At 46.4% G+C, this 20,807-nt stretch overlaps 1 protein-coding gene across 4 annotated transcripts in view; it reads right to left on the reverse strand.

Moving 5' to 3' along the window:
- The window catches only part of Lyn (LYN proto-oncogene, Src family tyrosine kinase), a 104,507-nt gene that overhangs the window by 12,342 nt on the left and 71,358 nt on the right, over positions 1–20,807 (reverse strand). For all 4 annotated transcript variants that reach the window (XM_051197673.1, XM_051197654.1, XM_051197664.1 and 1 more), the window contains exons 9-10: positions 20,087–20,269; positions 18,360–18,436 (exon numbers count right to left, since the gene is read on the reverse strand). In XM_051197673.1, coding sequence (XP_051053630.1) covers positions 18,360–18,436; positions 20,087–20,269 — 260 coding nt within the window. The remainder of the gene's footprint in view (positions 1–18,359; positions 18,437–20,086; positions 20,270–20,807) is intronic.

The following is a 20,807-nucleotide window of genomic DNA, read 5'->3' on the forward strand; positions in this document are numbered from 1 at the left end:
AATTGTTTTACATTAGCCAGAGCAAATCTGGCTATACTTGACGGCACCAGGAAGAAAACATAGTCAGTGGGTTCTGGTGGTCTAGTCTGGGAGGTGGGGCCTGGGGGGGCGGGGCCTGGGAGCGGGGGGGGGGGGGCTTGTTCTTAGGATACCTTCTTCCTCTTTCAGGACACTTTAGCATTTAGCACTACAGAAAGAAGTGTCATCGAAATCCATCCAACCAAGACACAGCCGTCCCTGGGGACTGAGTCCCAAGCCCTGGACATGCTAAGCCTGTGTTCTGCCACTTAAGTCCTCAGCCTTGCACTGTATCAACAGGAAAATGACTAAAATCAGTATTGGACTTATAATAGTAAATGATAAACACTAGAGCAGAGCTCTGAGAGGTCAGCTGGGGGCTATGTGGGCACAGCCTGGTCTCAGGCACACGGGCTGGGGAGGACCTGGGGCTATGTAGGTTGGCTACTGTGGATTCATGGAAGTGACTTGTCACTTCTGAGAGTGATTGACATGCTAGGAATCTTCTCTGTTCCTGTCATGGTGGAAATGCCCTAACCCCGGGATGTGACAAATGAGCAGAGACCTCCCAGAAAGGAGAAAGATGAAGTTTCCCACTTATTCTGGCGGGGGGGGGGGGAGAAGCAAGAGAAATGCCATTGGCTCTTCAGAGTCACAGCTGCCCCAGCTGTGGAACCAGTATTGACCCAACAGGTGACTCCCATATTTCCAGACGAGAAACGATTCCCTTAACTCAATGTCAAAAATGCTCAGTGGGAATGAGCTGACTCTGGAGGGAATTTAGACACACACCCTCCGACCCCACTGTCTGGTCCTGGGCTCCATCATAAGGAACACAGCTAAACAGAGCCTTTGTTACAGTTGCAATCTCACTGATGCTGGGGCTGTGCAGGACTGGGTGTGGCCCAAGTGCTGTCTCTAGTGAATGCTAAGGAAATGGAGCCATGCTCTTGGGAACATTGTGATACACTGTGATAGATGCACGCTACACTGTGATAGATACACACCACACTGTGATAGATACATGCTACACTGTGATAGATGCACACTACACTGTGATAGATACATGCTACACTGTGATAGATGCACACTACACTGTGATAGATACATGCTACAGTATGATAGATACACACTACACTGTGATAGATACATGCTACACTGTGATAGATGCACACTACACTGTGATAGATACATGCTACACTGTGATAGATACACACTACACTGTGATAGATACATGCTACACTGTGATAGATACATGCTACAGTATGACAGATACACACTACACTGTGATAGATACACTGTAATAGATACACTGTGATAGATACACGCTACACTGTGATAGATACACTGTAATAGATACTATGTGATAAATACACACTACACTGTGATAGATACACGCTACACTGTGATAGATACACTGTAATAGATACTATGTGATAGATACACACGACACTGTGATTGATACACACTACACTGTGATAGATACACACCACACTGTGATACACTGTAATAGATAAACTGTGATAGATAGGCACTCATCTATAGAATTGTAATAAAAAAATGAAAGCTAAAACATTCCATTGCATATCTACAGACATGTAATAGTGCACCTACTGCACTAATATGGACCTACTGAGGGATTCAAAGCACAATATTAAAGGATTAGTGGCAAAGAGATAACAAAGGAGAATACTACCCAAGAGGCTCCCAGAAAAATAAATTGCCAGCAATAAATACATAGAAAAAAAGACCCCTGGCCTCATACACAGAAAATAAACACAAATTGTAATAGTGAAATAAGAATTTTTTACAGGAATAGTGGAATTTCTCAGAGGTTAAGAACACTTGCTGCTCAGAAACCATCCTGAGTGAGGTAACCCACTCACAAAAAAACAAACATGGTATGTACGCACTCATATATAGATATTAGGCATAGAGCAAAGGATCGCCAGCCTACAATCCACACTGCCAGAGAGCTAAGAAACAAGGAGGACCCTAAGAGAGACATACATTGTCTCCTGGAGAAGGGGAAAGGGACAAGATCTCCTGAGCAAATTGGGAGCATGGGGGGAGGGGAGAGGGAGTTAGGAGAAAGAGCAGGGGAGGAGGAGAAGGGAGAGGAGATCATGAGGGAGCAGAAAGATTGAGCCAGGGGAGGAATAGAGGAGAGCAAGAAAAGAGATACCATAATAGAGGGAGCCATTATAGGTTTAAAGAGAAATCTGGCGCTAGGGAAGTGTCCAGTGATATACTAGAATGACCCCCAACTAAGAATCTAAGCAATAGGGGGAAGATATCTTAAATACCTTTCCTCTATAATGAGAGGAAATGCCATCATAGAGCCTTCATCCAGTAGCTGATGGAAACATACGCAGACAGCCACAGCTAAACACTGAGCCGAACTCCTGGAGTCCATTTGTAGAGAGGGAGGAGTGATGACCAGGCTACAGAAATCCACAGAAACAGCTGACCTGAGCAAGTGGGAGCTCACGGACCCTGGACTGACAGCTTGGAAATCAGCATAGGAAGGAACCAGGCCCCCTGTACATGGGTGACAGTCAGGAGGCCTGGGCAGTCTATGGGGCCACTGGTAATGGAACAGCATTTTTACCTAGTGCAGGAATGGACATTGGGAGCCTGTTTCTCATAGAGGGATATTCTTTCAGCCTAGACACACAGGGGAGGGCCCAGGCCCTGCCTCAAATGATGCGACAGACTTTGATGATCCCGCATAGAAGGCCTCACCCTTTCTGTGGAGCAGAAGAGGGATGGGATGGGGACTGGTAGGGGGGTATGGGAGAATCAGAGGGAACTGGGATTGATATATAACATAAGATTGTTTCTAATTTAAATTAAAACAAACGGAGAACACTTGCTGCTCTTGGAGAGTCCTGGCTTTGGTTCCCGGCACCCGCATCAGGCAGCTACAAGCTCTATGAGTTCAGGGGATCTGGTGCAGTCCTCTGGCTCCTGTGTCCACTGCACACATGTGGTATAAAAATACATACACAGGTATCCACACATGCATATACATTAAATAACTTTTAAAAAGACCTTAGACTTACTGGATTGGATTAGAGGATGAACAGCAGCAGTTAGTTTGGGCAATTAAATAAAAAAGATTCTCCTCCATTTTAAAGACTTTTATGAACAATTACCCAAATAAAAAATGAGCACACACTTTGGGAGTAGTATATCTGTAATCAAGGATTTATACTTCAAACATGCTTCACAAACATGTGTACATGGGCCTTTACATATCACCATCCATGTTTGTCAGAGTAAGAAGCCCAAAATCAAACCAAACAACAAAACGGTAGAACACAATATGAATGTCTAAGAAGAAAGCTATCGCTATAAATTATAACAGGCAACAGAGATGGCCACTGAGTGTGGCTATGTGAACCACAACACTGAGGGTCCCCGAATAAACCATAGCACAGCCACAGGAGGATGCCAAGATGACTAGTAGATGTGCAAGGTCCCTCTATGATGAAATGGAAAACACCCAAAATATGGTAATTGATGAAGCTGAAACATAAAATATACAGGAGGAGAGCATAATGTATCCTTGCATTTGAAAGGGAGAGTTGGGAATAAGTTTTTTCTTATAAACTACAATTAACGAGATAATCAATTTTCTTCTTTTTATCTATTATTAATCGTTAATTACAATATTAGTTATCCATCACTAATGCTAATAACTTTAAATATTTTTTTAGCTTTTAAATTTTATGTGTGTGAGTATTTACACTCATGTAATATGTGCACTATGTGCACGCCCAGTGAGGAGATCAGAAGAGGGCATTGGATTTCCTGGCCTGGGGTAACTTAAAATATTAACCAAAAATAAAATAAAAGCATAGTATAAAAATAAACAGATATTTGGAATCAGAATTTGAGTTCTACTTTTCCAATACTTCTAAAGCAAACATGCACTAATTTTTAATAATAATATATACTCTATCTTTATGTTAAGAGTATTGGCTGCTCTTCCAGAGGTTCCCAGTTCAATTCCCAGCACCCATATGGTGGCTCACAACCATCTGCAATGAGATCTGGTGCCCTCTTCCGGCTTGCAGGCAGATATGCAGGCAGAACACTGTACACATAATATAAATAAATACATCTTTTTTAAAAGTCAATTTACTGTGATGTTTTGTGTATGGGTGCTTTGCTGTCTTTGTACCACATGCATGCAGTTCCCTCAGTAGCCAGATCAGTACCTGATTCCTCTGAAACTGGAGTTACACAAGGTTGCTTATTGCGATGTAGGTGCTGGGAACTGAACCCTCTGCAAGGGCAAGAAGCGATGCATCTCTCCACCTCCTTTACATATCTTTAAAATGGTAACTTAGAATTTTAAGGCAGGCTCTCAGTAAGTTGCCTGGGCTGGCCTGGAATTTGAGCTGTTTCTGCCTTAGCCTCCTGAGCTTCTGGAATCACACTTCTTCAGAACCAGACCAGGCTAAAAAGCCATTGTAAATAATTAAAATTCTGAACATACTTTCCCAGAACCTTCCAAAGCATGGATACTTGTTTTATATTATATTAGCTTTGAAGGATTTCCAGTATTAGCCATGAAGCTGTCTCTTTTTATACAATCACGCCGATGTTAGGGTTTAAGAAACAGCTTGGTATGTACTCTGGAATTCTGGTCACTGTAGCTTCGCTAGGCTGCTCTTGGTACACTCACTCTCGGCACACTGTTACTGTTACTGTTATTGTTGCTGTTGCTGGGATTGAACCCAATGGCCTCACCACTGAGCTATACCAGTGACTCACTGTTAGCATACCAAAGGACAGGAGGTCACGGTCCTCCTGAGGCCGGAGCCTTCCTTGTTTGGGATGACTGCATTTATCGATCCATCCACCCATCCGTCTATCTGCTGACCAGTCTTCCCTTCTACTAGCCACACCCTGCATGTTTACTTTCTAATAATGGAGACAGAAAGTAAGAATTTGGCAAACAGACACCAAGCCAGAAACAAAGGAAACAGATGGCAGGCACACTGTGCTCTGTGAGCAGTCTCTAACTCACTGGCTCTGTGAGGAACTTCAGGGAAGTTTGTAACAAGACCCAATACATTCCAAATAAACCTGAAACAGATTCATTCGGGGTCATCTTTATTTATATTTCACCCCCTTTGAAGTGAGTTTTCAAAATAACCCGTGTTTACGGCTGGGGCCTGTGGAGGGTTCCCCTCCACCTCTCCAGCATTTCCTTACAAATGCGGAAGCAGGAGAGGTAGAGGCTGGAAGGATGCTGGAAGAAAGGTGTCCACTCACCAGGCAGAATAGCCCGGGCTCACTGGCTTGGGCAGACATCTCTGGGCTTCCCTGACCTAGGAGTGTAAGAAAAGTCTAGCTCCTCCAGTAGATGTGCCTCTGAGAGCAATAGACCCGTGTCTCTGAGGAACAGACCCGTGCCTCTGAAGGAATGGCCTACAAAAGGATCTCACACCACCCAGCGATTTCCCAACAGCAGTGCTTCCCAGGCTCATACAAGCCCCGAGGCTTGTCCCTCACTACAGACAACAAGACCCAGGTATACACAGACTTAAGCAAGTGCTTTAGATGGGACTTGGGATAAGAAACATAAGAGAGACCCCAAGACACAGATTTCCAACAAATATCGGGAATGTATGAAGAGAAAGAACTCCTTGAATATTATCTAATATAAGCTGCAGACCAGTGGCCTTTGTCAGGGATCCGCCTGTCCTGAGATATGCACAAAGCTCCGGGCGGCTCTGAGCAAGGTGTGAGTCAGCATTTGTCACCCTATAGTTCTCCAGCCAGCGATCTGAAGCAAAGACCGGTCAGGCAGTTACTCTGTAAATCATCACGAGGGGTAAGGTGCTGGAGGCAGCAGTGTGGCTCACGTGTGCAGGACTGGGTGAGAGTCAAGGTGTGGGGCTTGGCAGCTCTAAGGATGGTGCTGCCATCAGTGTGAGGGGATGAGCCATGGATAGTTCTGGTGCAGCAAGAAAAGGGACTCAACTGGGCATGGTCAGTATGTGTGGAGAAGGCAAGAAAGCAGTGGGCGGGAGTCAGCCATTGGAGCAGGAGACAGGAGCTACAGTGCGCTCAGAGCTAGACAATTGTAATAGATCTACAGTGCCCCCAAATTACAGTCCTTCTGAATGTAACACCTATGATCTTGCAAATCAACAGTTCTCAACCTGGGGTCACATGCCCTTTGGGAGGGGACAGACTCTTTCACAGGGGTTGTCTAAGACCATCCGAAAACACAGACATTTACAGCTATGAAGTAGCAATGAAGGTCATTTTATAGCTGGGGTCACCCAGCATGAGGAACTGTGTTAAAGTGTCATGAAAGGGTTGGAACATGTAGTGGGACCCATGGACTCCACAGATGACTGCTCCTGAATCAGGAGTGTAAAAAGCCAGCTGTCGCGCGCAGTGTTAAGAAGGTTGAGAACCAGTGTTGCAAATAGAATATTTGCAGATTTAATAAGTGAAAGATCTTGAGATGAAATCCCATCCTAGGCTTATAGTGGACCCTATGTCCGATGACTGGTGGCCCTTAAGAAAACAGCAGAGAGAAGCTTTCGATTCCCTGCAGAGGAGGCCTGGAAAAGATGGGGCTGGGGTTGGGGGTGGGTGGGCAGGGCTTACAGAAACAGTGAGAGCCAGGCCAAGCTTAAGAGCCAAGGCAAGGTTTCCCCTTAGGGCTGTAGAGCAAGCCAGGCCTTTGATACCTTTACTGCAGGCTTTGGACTCTGGTGTAAATAGAGGATAAATTCTCTGGACTTAGAGTTCAGGAATACAATGGCTCCATAGGATCACATGGGAGATAAACGTAGAGAAAGAGGAAGCTGGAACCTTGAGTTCTGGAACATTCCATATGTAAATACTTGGAAGATGGCCAGTGAGGCAAGAGAGAAAGAGAGCAGAAAACCCAGAAGAGCGCCCCAGAAACCACCAGAGGGGGACAGGGAGCAGTCACTTTTGCTGTTGCTAGTAGAGCACGCAGGAAGAGGCTGAGGCGCATTCAGTGTCCTGGGGCAGTTAATGACCTAAGAGCTTTTTTGGCTGGAGTGAGGGTGACCTCAGGAGGAAGCAGGAAGGAAGGAACTGAAAGGGCTGGGTGCAGACCTGCATGCCATTTGCCATAAGGGAAGAAGAAACCCTGAGGCAGAAATGGCTGGAGAGGAAGGGGGAGAGGCTTTCCTGTGTGCACATCCCAGGAATGAAGAACAAGACTCATGTAGAACTGAGAGGAAGGGGGAGAGGCTTTCCTGTGTGCACATCCCAAGACTCGGGTAGAACTTCCGGGACACCATCTAGAAACTGCAGGAGAGGCTAGGGCTCAGTGAGTAACACAGTGTATCCAGTGAAGCAGAGGCTCTGCGAAAGATCCAGTCAGGTCTGAGAACCCACATGGGGGCAGTGTGCAAATGAAGGAGAAACGTTGTTTCCAGGGACTTCAGGAAAGGGTTGGAACTGCACCACAGATGTTTGCTCCTGAATCAGGAGTACAAAAAGCCAGCTGTCACACTAGTGCTGGCATAGCCGTTTCGGTGAGGGTACATGGCCAGGAAGGATTTTACCAAGAAGGGGTGACAGAGGGGTGTGTGCAACACCAGAAAGCAGAGACTATGAGGATGGATGAAGTGTAGGGACAAATAAGGGGTGAGCGACTGGAAGAGCTGGAGTGATGCTAAAATTAAATTAGAAACAGAGCAGGACCAAAGGTCCACTGGCGACACATTGCTGCAAGGGTACATCTCTGCAGTGTGACTCACTGAGGAGACAAGAGAGAATCCTGGCTGGCAGGAAGTCAAGAACAGGCCTGAGTTTGAAGGTGAGGAGTACAGGGAACAATGGGCCATGCATGTGCTTAGAGCCAGCTTCCGGGCCAGAGCTCGGTGTTATTGTGGGGGAAGCATCCGGGAACCCTGGGCGTGTGGGCTTCCAGGGATGAAGCGGCTCAATCACAACCAGGTGTAGGAATGCACCAGGAAAATCGGAGCCAAGAAACACCCTTGGACCAGTTGACATATCTTAAAGGAACACGTTGATTCCAAAACACAGAGCACGCCCTGGGAAATGTTAAAAACACTTGGAAAAGCAGCTGGAAACTTTTCTAGCAGCTACAACTCATAACTTTGTAGAGAAGTATACCTTCGCAATGTGAATTCCAGAATCACCAACGGGAGGCCCGGAAAGGCGCTGACCTACCAAGAGAAACCTGTTCAGCTGTCACCCGCCCCCAACACTTCAGTTTCAAACAGTTCCTTTATAATTTCTCCATCTTCCTGGTGTTCTTTACGCCACAAGGAATGTGAGACAAAGCCACTCTTGTTTTTTTCCCTGACAGCCCAGGTTCTCAGACTTCGCTTCCTTCTTCTCTCCTGTTTGTTTTGACCAAGCAGGCGAGTTTCGTGCAGGTAAATAAGCACCTGAGACCCAGACAACCTTCAAGATGATACACACCCAGCCACTGGCTCAGAGCCCTGTGAAGCAAGAGAGGTGCACCACGCTTTAAGTGGCCAATGAAACGATTGAGCAAGTTTTGCTCAGCACCTACTATCTTCGAGGCGCTGTTGCTACACTGATGAGTCCAACACGATCTTAGACATATTAATTGCACACGGTATGGAAGAAATGCTCAGGTGACTACACAGAGCCGTGGGGCAGGCAGGGCCTGAGGAGAGATGGCTTAGGTGGAAGGACATGTTCTGGCAACAAGAGTGTGGCTGTGAAGCAAAGAACAGTATTTCCCAGGAGGTAAATTTGGGAAAGGTGCTGAGACAGGCAAGCGCTTGTGAGCTATAGCGCTGAGGAGAGAGGGTATGGTCAGCCACTGGAGCTCTAGGTCTGGTCGTCAGGGACGAAGGTCATCCATGTGGGGAGACACAACAGTCAGACTTAGAAAGACGGATAGCGGCAGGTAACAGAAGGGCATTGCCAGGGGTCAAGGAGAGGCAGCAGCGAGCTGGCATTGGTGGGTGCATTGTTTTGGCTGAGGAAGAAGGAAGGTTCTGGAAGTGGTTTAGATTTTGCAACAACATGAGAGGACTTGGTGCTGCTGGCAGCACTAAATATGGTCAAACTGGTGCATTTGATGTGATGTATGTTTTAACCATAATTGCATATGTGCCTCTAACATGTATGGGGACAGAGCATGAACATGCCATTGCACACATGCTGAGGTCAGAGGGAAACCTCAAGGGTCAGCCCCTCCCTAGAGACCGTGTCTCTCTTGATTTCTGCTTAGCTGCTGGATGTCCAGAGACTTCATCTCCACTCCAGCTTTATCTGGGTTCCAGCCATGTGAACTTAGTCTTCTTGCTTGTGTGGTAAGTGTATTGCGTACCAAGCCATCTTTGAGCTCCTATTCTAGCACCAGTTTAAAAAACCCCAGAATAAGAGAGGGGAGAGAAGAAGAGAGGAAGAGGAGAGAGGGAGAAGAAAGGAGAGACCTGGAGTTGGTACACCTACTCAGTGAAACTTGGGAAGAAGGCAGCTGAGGACACAGGAGAAAGAAGGGCTAGGAGCCAGCTCCCTGTCTGCAATCCATGGGTGCAAGCCAGTTTTTATGTCAACTAGACACAGGCCAGAGTCACTTGGGAAAAGAGAACCTGAATTGAAGAAATTTCCTCATCAGACTGGCCTGAAGACAAAAATTCGTGATTGACGGGGGAGGGTCCAGGCCATGGAGGATGGTGCTACCCTTGGGCTGGTGGTCTTGGGTTCTGTAAGAAAGCAGGCTGAGCAAGCCATGAGCAACAAGCCAGTAAGCAGCACTCCTCCATGGCCTCTCCATGAGCTCCTGCCTCCAGGTACCTGGGACTAAAGAGGTCGCGAAGAGGAGTTGAGGTTTGGCACTATGAGGCAGGGGCAGAGTCCCTGAAGAGGGAGCCCAGGGAGGTATCGGTGTAGATGGGGACCCCGGTATTTTGGAGATAGTAGTACCCTGGGATAACCACCAATGACAGCAGCAGCCATGGAGAGGATCAGGCTTGAGCCTACAAGACCATCTATGTGTGTTGCAGAGGGCATTGCCACAGAGGTACTGTTGCCTGGGCCCTTTGGAGCCCAGAAGACGGTGAGTTGGTATCAGATGTTAAACACCGAACTTCTTATATCATCGAACTCTGGTTTGCTTTGATTTGATTAAAACTGTGCAGATGGTTCTGGGGTGTATAACAAAGCAGGCTGAGTGAGCCATGGGGAGCAAACCAGGAACAACGTTCCTCCATGGCCTCTGCTTCTGTTTCAGAGTCTGGTTCCTGCCTCGAGTTCCTACCCTGATTTTCCTCAGTGATGGAGACTGGAAGTGTTGCTTTTGTTTATGGTGTTTTATCACAGCAATAGAAACCCTAACTAAGACTGGGTACCTTGTTCTTTAATGTTTTCTTAACACACACAATTATATTTATTCGTAGGTGTAATGTAATAGTTCATCAGATGTATGCAAGGTTGCACTGATCAAATCAGGCTAGGCAGCAGAGTTACCACCTCAAAGATTTGAAGACAAATGCCATACGTTCTCAGATGTGCACAGTGAGGATAAACTCATGGGTGCAGACAGTGGTATGGTGGCTGCAGAGAACCAGAAGGGTAGGGGTGTGGGGAGAGAAGGAAATAGGCAGGTTGCTGCAGTGTGTCTAGCTTTCTTGTTCAGGTGCTGTGGGGCAGACTGCTGCCTCGGAAACGGTAGTGGGGTCCAGAAAGGACTCTGGACTTTTCCTCTTTATCTATCATTCTCTGCCATGTGGCAAGCATACGGTTAGCAAGTCTGCTCAGATAGGCCCTTTGCCACCTTCCCCTCACCACAGGCCCACAGCAATGGAGCAAGCCAACCACGGGATGGCTGCAATCATAAATACACCAAATAAGACTGCCCCCTTTTCCTCTGTTTAAGTGAGTTCTTTTAGGGTACTATTATAGCGGCAAGATGGAAACCAGAGGACAGGGGGTGGGCCAGCCTTGTGATTTCCCCAGAAAGGCCACTTCTTAAAGTGCCCGTGACCTTCAAAATGCCGAACACATCCACACTCAGCACCTACTACAGAGCTACACTCACTACAAATCCTCCACACCCACCACACAGCCACACATGGGCCCTTGGGGGCTGCACTCAAGTCATGCCCACACCACATACCTCCATTCTAACCATTTTTGTTCCCAACATGTCAATGCCAGACAGCGCGCTCCTGCTGCAGAGTTCAGCCAATTCCTATCACTCCATAGTTGTGCCAAGCAGCCTGCCATGATTCCATACCTCAGGAGCCTGGGCTGCTGTGGCATCACCAGGAATCCACTTCCTGGCTGAGAGCCTTAGCTGTGTCCCAACAGAGAGTCAGCTACTTCAGACTGAGGTCTCCTTGACCAAAGTGCTTGCTGGTTTTAGAGGCGGTAGTGGCGAAGGGAGCAGCTGGTTCAGAAGGAAGCCTTTAAGGATATGTTCTGGGAGGAAAAGCAAACCTCCATTCCCTTCCCATCCCATCTTTCCTGATGCAGATTTAAAGCAAAACAAAATAGCAACCCATTATAATCATAGGGCAATTCACTATTGATATGTGTATGGTGTGGAGAATATACGTGAATATTATAGGGACTGCGAACACCGCCAATTAATCACTAAGTGGCAAAATATTAGCTAAAAGAGCAAAACTGCTCCAGTCCTGGCAAGAGCTTCGGCTGAGCGTGCTCTCCCATGTTGTTCTAATACAGGTTTAAACTGTAGAGCTATCTACAAAACAGCTCGCCGGTCTCCTCTTGACTCTGGTTGACATTTCCAGATCCCTGAAAACCTAAGTCTGTCCTGCTCCATTGCCTATCATTTAAGCTCAGGCTCCACCCACTTGCAACAACCTTCTGACTCCCTTTTCCTGACACTAACTTCCTGCTCAAAGCTTACATGCGCAGCCTGCAGCATTTCCAAAGCTGAGGCGTGATTCTCAGTCCCTCAGCCAGCTCTCCTGCAAGCTCCCCCCACCCCAACCCCACACCCACGCTTAGCCATTTTCTTCTGGGAGACAGGAATGTATCTGGTGATCCCATCCCTAGCATGGTGCCAGGCTGGGCTCCCTGCCTGCTGTGATCCCCATGTGTAGTGGGTGAAAGAGAGGATCGATGGAACCATGTGGAGAAGGTAGAGAGATCACAGGCTCAGCCTAAGAAAGGCTTTCCCAGGGTTGACAATGCTGCTTCTGTCAAAGCGGTATGGCTGTAACATCTGCCTATGACCTTCACCGGCTCCAGTCCACCCCATTTAGGTCTGGCTTTGCAGGGCACCATGACCAGTTCCCAAAGAGGAAGCTGGCTTGTGACTTACCGTAACACAAACTAGAAGCTGCCAACCCTGGACAAAACAGTATGAAGATTCAAGGCTGATCTGACTCACAGATTCTTATTAGTGCTAGGAAGCCAGGTTAAAACAAGGGTTAGACAGCTGTGAGGGCACACACCTGTAACCCCAGCCCCTGCCGCACCGCCAACTAGAAGCAGGAGGGCAGCAAGTTCGAAGCCAGCTTAAGCAAGAGAGTGAGGCACTTTCTCAGAAACAAGTAAACAATAAAACAATCAAACCACGAAAACAAAACAACAACAAAAACCCAAAGGAAATAAGACAAGGCTCTTCTGCCGGGATTGGACGCTTCTGCCTCATTTGCAGTAACCTATAACCATACTCCTTTTGCCTAACATGCTACTCCCTACCCACTCCCCACCAAAACCAAAAAACCCCAGAGTTCCTGTTTTATACTATTTTTAACTGACCGCTAAGTGTTTTTTTTTCTATTTTTTTTTTCTGGAAGAAAACTTCATATTATCTAGTTTTGCAATTCTGACATTGTCCCCAGTTTCGCCTGTCCATTTTGTAAGTTGTCATGACCCCAAGGGTTGCCACATGCTTAAAGTGATTTTTGAATGAAACTCATTACTCGGAATGGGTAAAGAGAAATGGGTCAAATTCCAGTAAGATATATGGGATGAATTCTAGTGTTCTAAAGCACAGTGGGTGGCGACAGTTACTAACAGTGATTTCTGAGTGCTCCCTGAGATGACTGAGCGGGTGATGGGGCTTGCAGCCAACCTTGATGATCTGAGTTTCATGCTGGGACCTCACACGATCAAAGGAGAGAAAGACTCCTTTGATCTTCACATATGTTCATGTGCACAAGCACATTAAAACCTGTTAATTTCTTAAAAAGTCACTGGGAACAGTAGCACTAGCCTATAATCCCACAATTTCTAAGGGTGGTGAGTTGGAGGCTAACCTGGGCTACATCACAAGACTATCTCAAAACTAAAAGGCAAAAACAAACACACTCTACACTATAAATATGTATAATTATTTTCATCGATTAAAATGTTTTTAATTTTGAAACGAGAACACTGCCATGTCTGAACCTGGTTACTAAAATACTGTGATTATATTTATGTCCCTTTGTTTAGGACATCAAAAGCATTATAGCAGAAGGACAATTCAGGTAGTCTCAGGAGAAAAGGATTTTCTGCCTCACAGAATGTGAGAGCCGAGTCTGTAAGATACCTAACCTGGGTGTGTCACCTTGCAGATGAGGAACAATGGGGCCTTGGAGTGACCATTTCCAAGGAGAAACATGCTTCTTGGCTCTGGGGTCAATGTTTTCTGGATCATTAACACTATCTGTAGTGTCTTTTACAAAACTGTGGCAGTATTTCTTCTGTTTCAGAGAACGGAGCAAACACCAATTGTGTAGGCTATTGTGCATTGGGAAGTCACGGTTTCCAGGCAACCACTCTCTAATGATGCCCATTGAGTCATCTTGTTCTGAACAACACGGCTCCTTATCTATGGCAGCATTCAGATCACAATATTCTTTTGCCGGAGGCTTCCATTTGCCACCCAACTGGATCTTAAATGTGGGTACCTTTTCCTCTGTTGAGGAAGTCTGTAGCCTCAGTTACATGGCAAATCAGGCTATAGATACTAGTGTTGAAGGGCTAATGTGTAACTTGGTGGCACAATGGTTGCCTTGCATACATAAGTTGAGGGTTCAATCCCCAGTGCTGAATTTATTTTTTAAATTTGAAATAAGGTTTGAACATAAAGTAGTTCCTTTACTACATTGGTTCTCAACCATCTTAATGCTGTGACACTTTACGGTTTCTCACCTTGTGCTGATTCCAACCATAAAATTATTTTTGTTGCTACTTCATAACTGTGGTTTTGCTACTGCTATGAATAGTAGTGTAAATATCTGTGATTTCCAGTGGTCTTAAATGACCCCTGTGGAAGGGCCATTAGCCCTCCAAAGAGTTCTCAATCCACAGGTTGAAAACCACTGTTTTATTAGGATATTATGGGAATGATGGTGAAGAAATGATGTTGGATAACAGCTATGAGCTGGGAAATGAGAGGCCGAGTTCTCTTCAGTTCCTCCCAAAGACAGAATAAAGAGATAACATTAACATCATACTTTATCTTATGATATTGCCAAGTGCTTTAGAAGCTTTCTAAGGACATTTCCATCCTGACCTTCCAACTTATTTCTGTCTCCTAGGTACTGAAAGAGGTTGATAAATAGACTCCCATTTATTCCTTTCTTCAATTGACTAATTTTAAATTTAAACTGTGACTTCAAATTTAATACCAATGGAAAAAATACAATTTGATGATAATTACTAGATAAACAAAGATTTAGTCAGGGATGGCGGTGCACATATGTAATCCTAGCATGAGAAATGCAGAGGTAAGAGGAGCAGAAGTTCGGGGTCAGACACAGAAGAAAGATGTACATTGACAACAAAGATGAATGGAAAGAAGAAAAGAGTTAAAGAAAGCATTAACTCAAATACAAGGCAAAGACCTGCGAAGGAGGTAAAACGCCCAGTGTGGTAGGCGGCCACATACAAAACAGTCACAGGATGAACACTCGCCACTAAATGACCATGCTGGTAGTCAGAAGACCCAGGACTAAGTCTGAGCAATTCTACCTGAAAGTTCGTGTTTACTCACTCATTTGTAAAACATGTTAAATTGCAATATAAATCACCAAGGTTGTTGGGCTCTCACTGGGCAAGAGGTGTACTCCATCAACTAGAAGACGCTGAAACAAACTTTAATTGTTGCCACGATCACATGATCATAACGAATTGGCTTTTGCCACTTTGCTCAGAGATAATCGTGTTTCATTTCTGGTAAAGTCAGAGATGTTGCTGTCAAGTAGCAGTAAATGCTTCTCTAGGCTGGAAAGACAAAGTTATTTATCGGATCGCCATCTGGCCCTTCCGAATTCTGTACTTGATTTTTTTCCCTTAGTTTTCCACCTCTGGTTCTGCCCCAGGGTGTTTCCCAACTAATTTCAACCTCTTCTCCTGTCAGGTGTGTTTCTTCTACTGTCTGGAGTTTTAGGAAAAGGTCTTCTGCTTAGAAATGTCACCTTCCTCTAATCAAAGAAAAACACAAGACTGCGTCATCAAGGGCAAGGAGAAAAACGGTGAGAAAATGTGTTCTTTCACATTTCTCCATCTCCACCAGGTAAGCTGGAGGTGCATGGGCTGAGAGGGGTGGCTGAAGAGCATGGGTTACACTTGGGCCCCGTGAGACTTCCCAGAGCCTCTCTGAGACAGGAAGTGATGCAATCAGCTCTCACATGAACTGGGAGGTGGCCGCGTGCACCAGGGGTTTCCTGTCTCAACTGGACACCCAGTTGAGGGGAGGAGAAAGTGGAGAGGAAGTAGGTCGTGGGGAAGTCCCAGCTTGGCCCCTCACACTTTTCTTTGCTCTTCCGAGGCTATGGTTGTGAGCAGACCCATCTCCAGTCCCAGTCTCTGCTGTTGACTGTAGTGGTATCCATGGTAACCACTCCTTCCCTCCACTATCCACCACATATGACAATGATAATGGGACACGGTGACCATGGACAGTGACTGACTGGTTAAGTTGGGTCTCAAACACCAAGTGCACTCATATAATTTCCACCCCAAGGAATAAGCGGGGAGAAGATAGAGGGTGTGGGAGGTGGTTCATCTAAGTGTCTGCCAGCCTGGGTTAGTTTTATTAATATCCACTGTCTCATGTGATTCACCGCAGAAAACGGACAAAGTTGGCTAGTGACAGGTGAGCGATTAAGACAGAGCTTGACTGATGTGAAGGCGAAAAGAAAAGTACTGGGCGATGCCACCGTAAACGGGACTGATGGCAGCGCAGTGGCATCAGGAGGGTCGCAGAAGTCAATGTGTGAAGGCTATGACTGTTCCCAGGCATGAGCCCACCAGCTCAGTGACAGCAGGAAAAGTCACCAGCGAGTAGAGCAAATAATAATGCCAGGAGGGGTGACAGGCGCTGTCACAGCTGCAGCCCACACAGAGAGTCCGGGTGAGGGGCGTCTTGAATAAATATAAACTCAAAAGGACCCAGAGCTGAGTTACAAAGGAAAATTCGGCTAGGGGTGTAGCTAAATGACAGATACAAGTGTCAAATGTACATGGCCTGGGGTTCAATCTATGACGGCATGAAGGGAGAGGAAAGAAGAGAGGAAGAAGGGAGGATGGGAGGGAGGGAGGAGGGAGGAGGGAGGAGGGAGGAGGGAGGAGGGAGGATGGGAGGGAGGGAGGAGGGAGGAGGGAGGAGGTTGTGCTAAGCCTGCATGCTCAGATAACCCTGGCTGCTGCTGTGACACTCATTCTCAGTGACAAAAGCTTTCACATTTACCTTGAAGATTCAGCAGTTTTACCTGGGTCTTCTACTAGGAAAGATGCCCTGGGACGTGGAAATAAGACCCCATCCAGCACAAACTGGAAAGGACAGTGGTGGTGTTTTGATTGCTTCTAGCCTCTCACCAAGGGGACTCTGGCTAGTTCCAGTGAAGTCCCCTAAACCTGCCTGGTATCCGGTTGCACAGCCACAGTTAGAGCAGGCTCTATAGGCATCATGTGTGCAAGCTACAAAGGCTTACAAGGCAACTGTTGCTTCATCTTACTTATAAGTCAGAGAAAAAAAAATTACCCTCTATGGCAGCCTCAGATGCCTAGACTTGACCTCAGAAATTTCAACTACAACAAGATAATGTCTTATCAAATAAAGATACCCATGCAAAAAAGAGAAAGACATTCTTTGGATCTAGCATATACCCTTCCATGTGTAACATCTGACCCGAAGAGCTATGTGCACAAACTGACCCTCAGCCAGGTTGAAGAGAGAGTCTGTGCAGACCTCAGGCCACGTGTGCCATGTTTCCATATCCCTGCCCCGTGTGAACCTTTACTGTGGTTCTCTAATCTCTGGCCCAGTAGGAAAACCCACATCCACTAGAGCAGCCACTAGAGCAGAGGGCCTCTTTATCTGTGTTCAGTGTGATGCATTTATCAGACTTCTGCTTTCTCAGCTTCCTGTTCTAGCTCTGTGGGATCCATAGCTGCACGAGGCATGCTGCCTTTACTGCAGGGCGGTAGTCCTCGTACAACGGTCCTGAGTGCATAGAGCTGGCAGTGGCACCCGGGAGCTAGGGCCAGGGTGAGAGTTTAAGGATGCTAAGAAGTCAGGGCTGCTGGCCTCCCTCCCTCCCCCTTCTCCATCATGGCCGGCACCGCTCTCTCTATCAGATGCGGATGGCACAGATCACTTTTGGTTATCTCCTCCTCAGATGATGAGCTGAGGACTAAGTAGGGCACTTCCTCTCGGACTGTCACTAGAGCAATGGGGACTGTCCTTCCTAAGGTGTTCTCAGCGCCCTACTGCAGCTCTTAAGTGTTTTATGTTCACTGGAAAGTCTCCCCCATACATACTGTGGACTGCAGCACTTACAACCTTTACAGCCCGAGCCTCCGACGGCCAATATTGAAGAAGGAAACAAGCAAATTGCCAGACATGACTAACAGGCCCAAGGAACTATTGAAAGGCAGTAGCTGGCACCGCTCACACACACATTCCCTGCTGCACCAGGCACGCTGCTTGCCTTCTGCCTTTGCCTGTAAACACGCTTCAGGAGGTGTGTGACCCCAAAAGAAACAGGCAGCTCTTGGGCTAGCAATGGAAACGTTACAAACGACTGCATCTCAGGTTCCTAATGAGACATCCAGCAGAGAGCAAGACAAGGAAGAGAGGCAGGGAAGACAGTCCCTCTTCAAGAACTCGGAGGACTTCAAAGTGTCAGGAGACCGAGTCACAACTTGATTAAACACACGCATGACTTAAAAGCTGATGCGCTTACACAATATGGAACTGCCTTTCCATGATAGGAAGGAATCCAGAATAAACAGGTGCCTGCTTCCCAGATGGTGATGTCCAGCACACGTGGACCACACACACACACACACACACACACACACACACACACACACACACACACACACACACACACGGCTTTCTAATACTTCACCTGTGCTGAAAAGTCAATGAGCTTTGGGAGCAGCACCTTGCCACCTTCATCACTCTTGAGGAAGTCCAGCAAGCTGCCTGCAGACAGAGGAGCGACAGGGTCAATGCAACTCAAATGCACGAGGGAAAAACCTCACCAAGGGGCTTGCAGTGGCGCTCGAGTGGAGTACTTGCCCAGCATGCACAAGGCCCCGGGGAGAGAACGTGCCAGGGCGTTAACATCCTGCAGCGGCCTGATCACTAGTCACCTTGTCTGGGACAGAAAGACATGAAGCATGTCCTCAGGAATGGCCTCTCCCTTGCAGGCATCAGGCTAGGCTTGCACTGTCCTGTTCTAGCAAAGGAAGCAGCCAGGGCCTCTGGGAGAGCTGCTGCACTGGGAACAAGTTCGTTTCCTAAGTACAGCGCTGGCAACAGCCTCTCCTACTTCCTCTGGTTTCATATCTGTGAGACCTCCTTTTCCTTAGAACTCCCTGCACCAGTCTCGAAGGCAGTCTTGGTTTAGTCACTTAACGCCGAAACTTTGCAAAGTGGGCACTACAGGAGTTCTTGTGAGGGTGTAAGTAAGGGGGTGTAGACAATGTGGGGCTCGGCAGGTAGTTAACCCTGTACTACGTCACCCATGACACAGAAGCGCAGAGTGGCACTTAGTCCTTGGGCACGGAAAGCACTGGCAACAGAGGTAGATGGTAGGTGCTCAATAAATTTAGGTATTATTACACTTCACACCTATATTTTGGTTCAAATAGTATCAGTTAATTCAATAGTATTTATGAAATCACAAAGCACCTAACACTGAGTAAGTGTGGTTTCTCCGTTACGGCAACCAAAGCCATATAGTTTTATTTATATTTTTAACAATATCCTCAAGGCTAGCGTCACGGCTCAGTGGGAACTCATTTACCCATGGGCAAAAGCAAAACACAGAACCGAACATGTCCTTTTCTGAGGAATGCTTTGTACAGGTGCTGTTCTGAACAGCAATTATTAACAGATATTGAGTTTTCAAAAATAGAACAACCATGCTTCTAATCTATTGGCTAACAGAACTTGCTCTCTACTAGCTCAGCGCTAAGAGTAATCACCGACTGGGGGTGAGGTCCGAGGTGTGATCTCCAGTATTGAAAGCAATTGCTAACATATTAGCTGTGACAGCACACTCTACTCCCACTGTGCATGGGCAAGTATTGATGTAGGATTTGTTGTTTGTTCCCTTCATTCACTCTTACAAAGATTTAAGGAAAATGTACATGCTAGAGTTTATCTCTACCAGACTGGAGGAGAAGGGAAGAATGGTGATTGGGGGGGAAAAAAAAAGCCATCCTGAAAAAGGGCTAACAGGGAAAGATGGCTGCCAAACCCTTTAGGGGTTCCACAACACAGGGATTTAACCTCCAGGCATTAAAAAACATTAACCAAATTTGTGCCCTATCCACGCTTGTCACGTGATCCAGATCCACAGACCCCACATTAACATTTTAAAGTAACACTCAGAAATGTAAGTAACACTAAATAAAAAAAAGGCAGTTTTAGAATTATGATTATGAATTTAACCAAATAAGAAAACAACTGCCCTCTGACTACGCTTATGAAAATGCCCTTTCTATTACTTTCTGACTTTCCAGCATTGAGCATGCTGCACATTAGAGTTGAGTGTTCTGCGAACACTTGAACACTTAGCTTTGGGGTCTGACTCCGTTAAGGGTATGGACACTGACGGCCTCTCACCCTTGGCCATAAACTCGGTGATGATGTAGATGGGCTCCTCCTTGGTGACCACAGCATAGAGTCGCACAAGCTTGTCGTGCTGCAAGGTCTTCATGAGGTTGGCCTCCTCCAGGAATGCTTGCACAGACATAGTGCCCGGCTTGAGGGTCTTCACAGCTACCTTTGTGCTGTTGTTATAGTAACCTGGGAAGGCACAAGAAAGCAGAGCATGATGGTCAGATGGAGAATTCAAGCACCCTTCCTGAACGCAGAGTGAGGAGGCTGAGTTACAGACTCGGCAGATAAAACACACTGTGATGCTAAGAACTGGAGGGGATGCTGGAATTCTTGGTATTCTGTCCACAATAGTTTAAATCACTGCAAACTCAAAAGGGTTTAATAAAACAATAGTCGTGAAAATTCTATATGCATTTTACCACAAGGACTAGTAATTTTCTTCTAGTTAGCTTGCATCATCTTTACAAATAGGAAGAAGCATAACACTTACAAAAACTGTTTATATACATGCTTGAAAGTATAATATGCCAAGGTCAAATAAATATTTCCCAAGGTTTTCAAAGGACTGGACTTGGGCGATTCTGTCAATGAGAAAGGGTTTGTTACGGAAGCCCAGAGGTCACACCTGGCTACCTCTTCCAGAAGGTTACTGGGAGCCCTTCGGGCAAGAAACCTGGATTTCTTCCTGGGTGTTTCCCACACCTTCAGGAACACTGGCTAGCTG

This window comes from Phodopus roborovskii, unplaced genomic scaffold, assembly GCF_943737965.1.
Source record: "Phodopus roborovskii unplaced genomic scaffold, PHOROB, whole genome shotgun sequence".
NCBI lineage: Eukaryota > Metazoa > Chordata > Mammalia > Rodentia > Cricetidae > Phodopus > Phodopus roborovskii.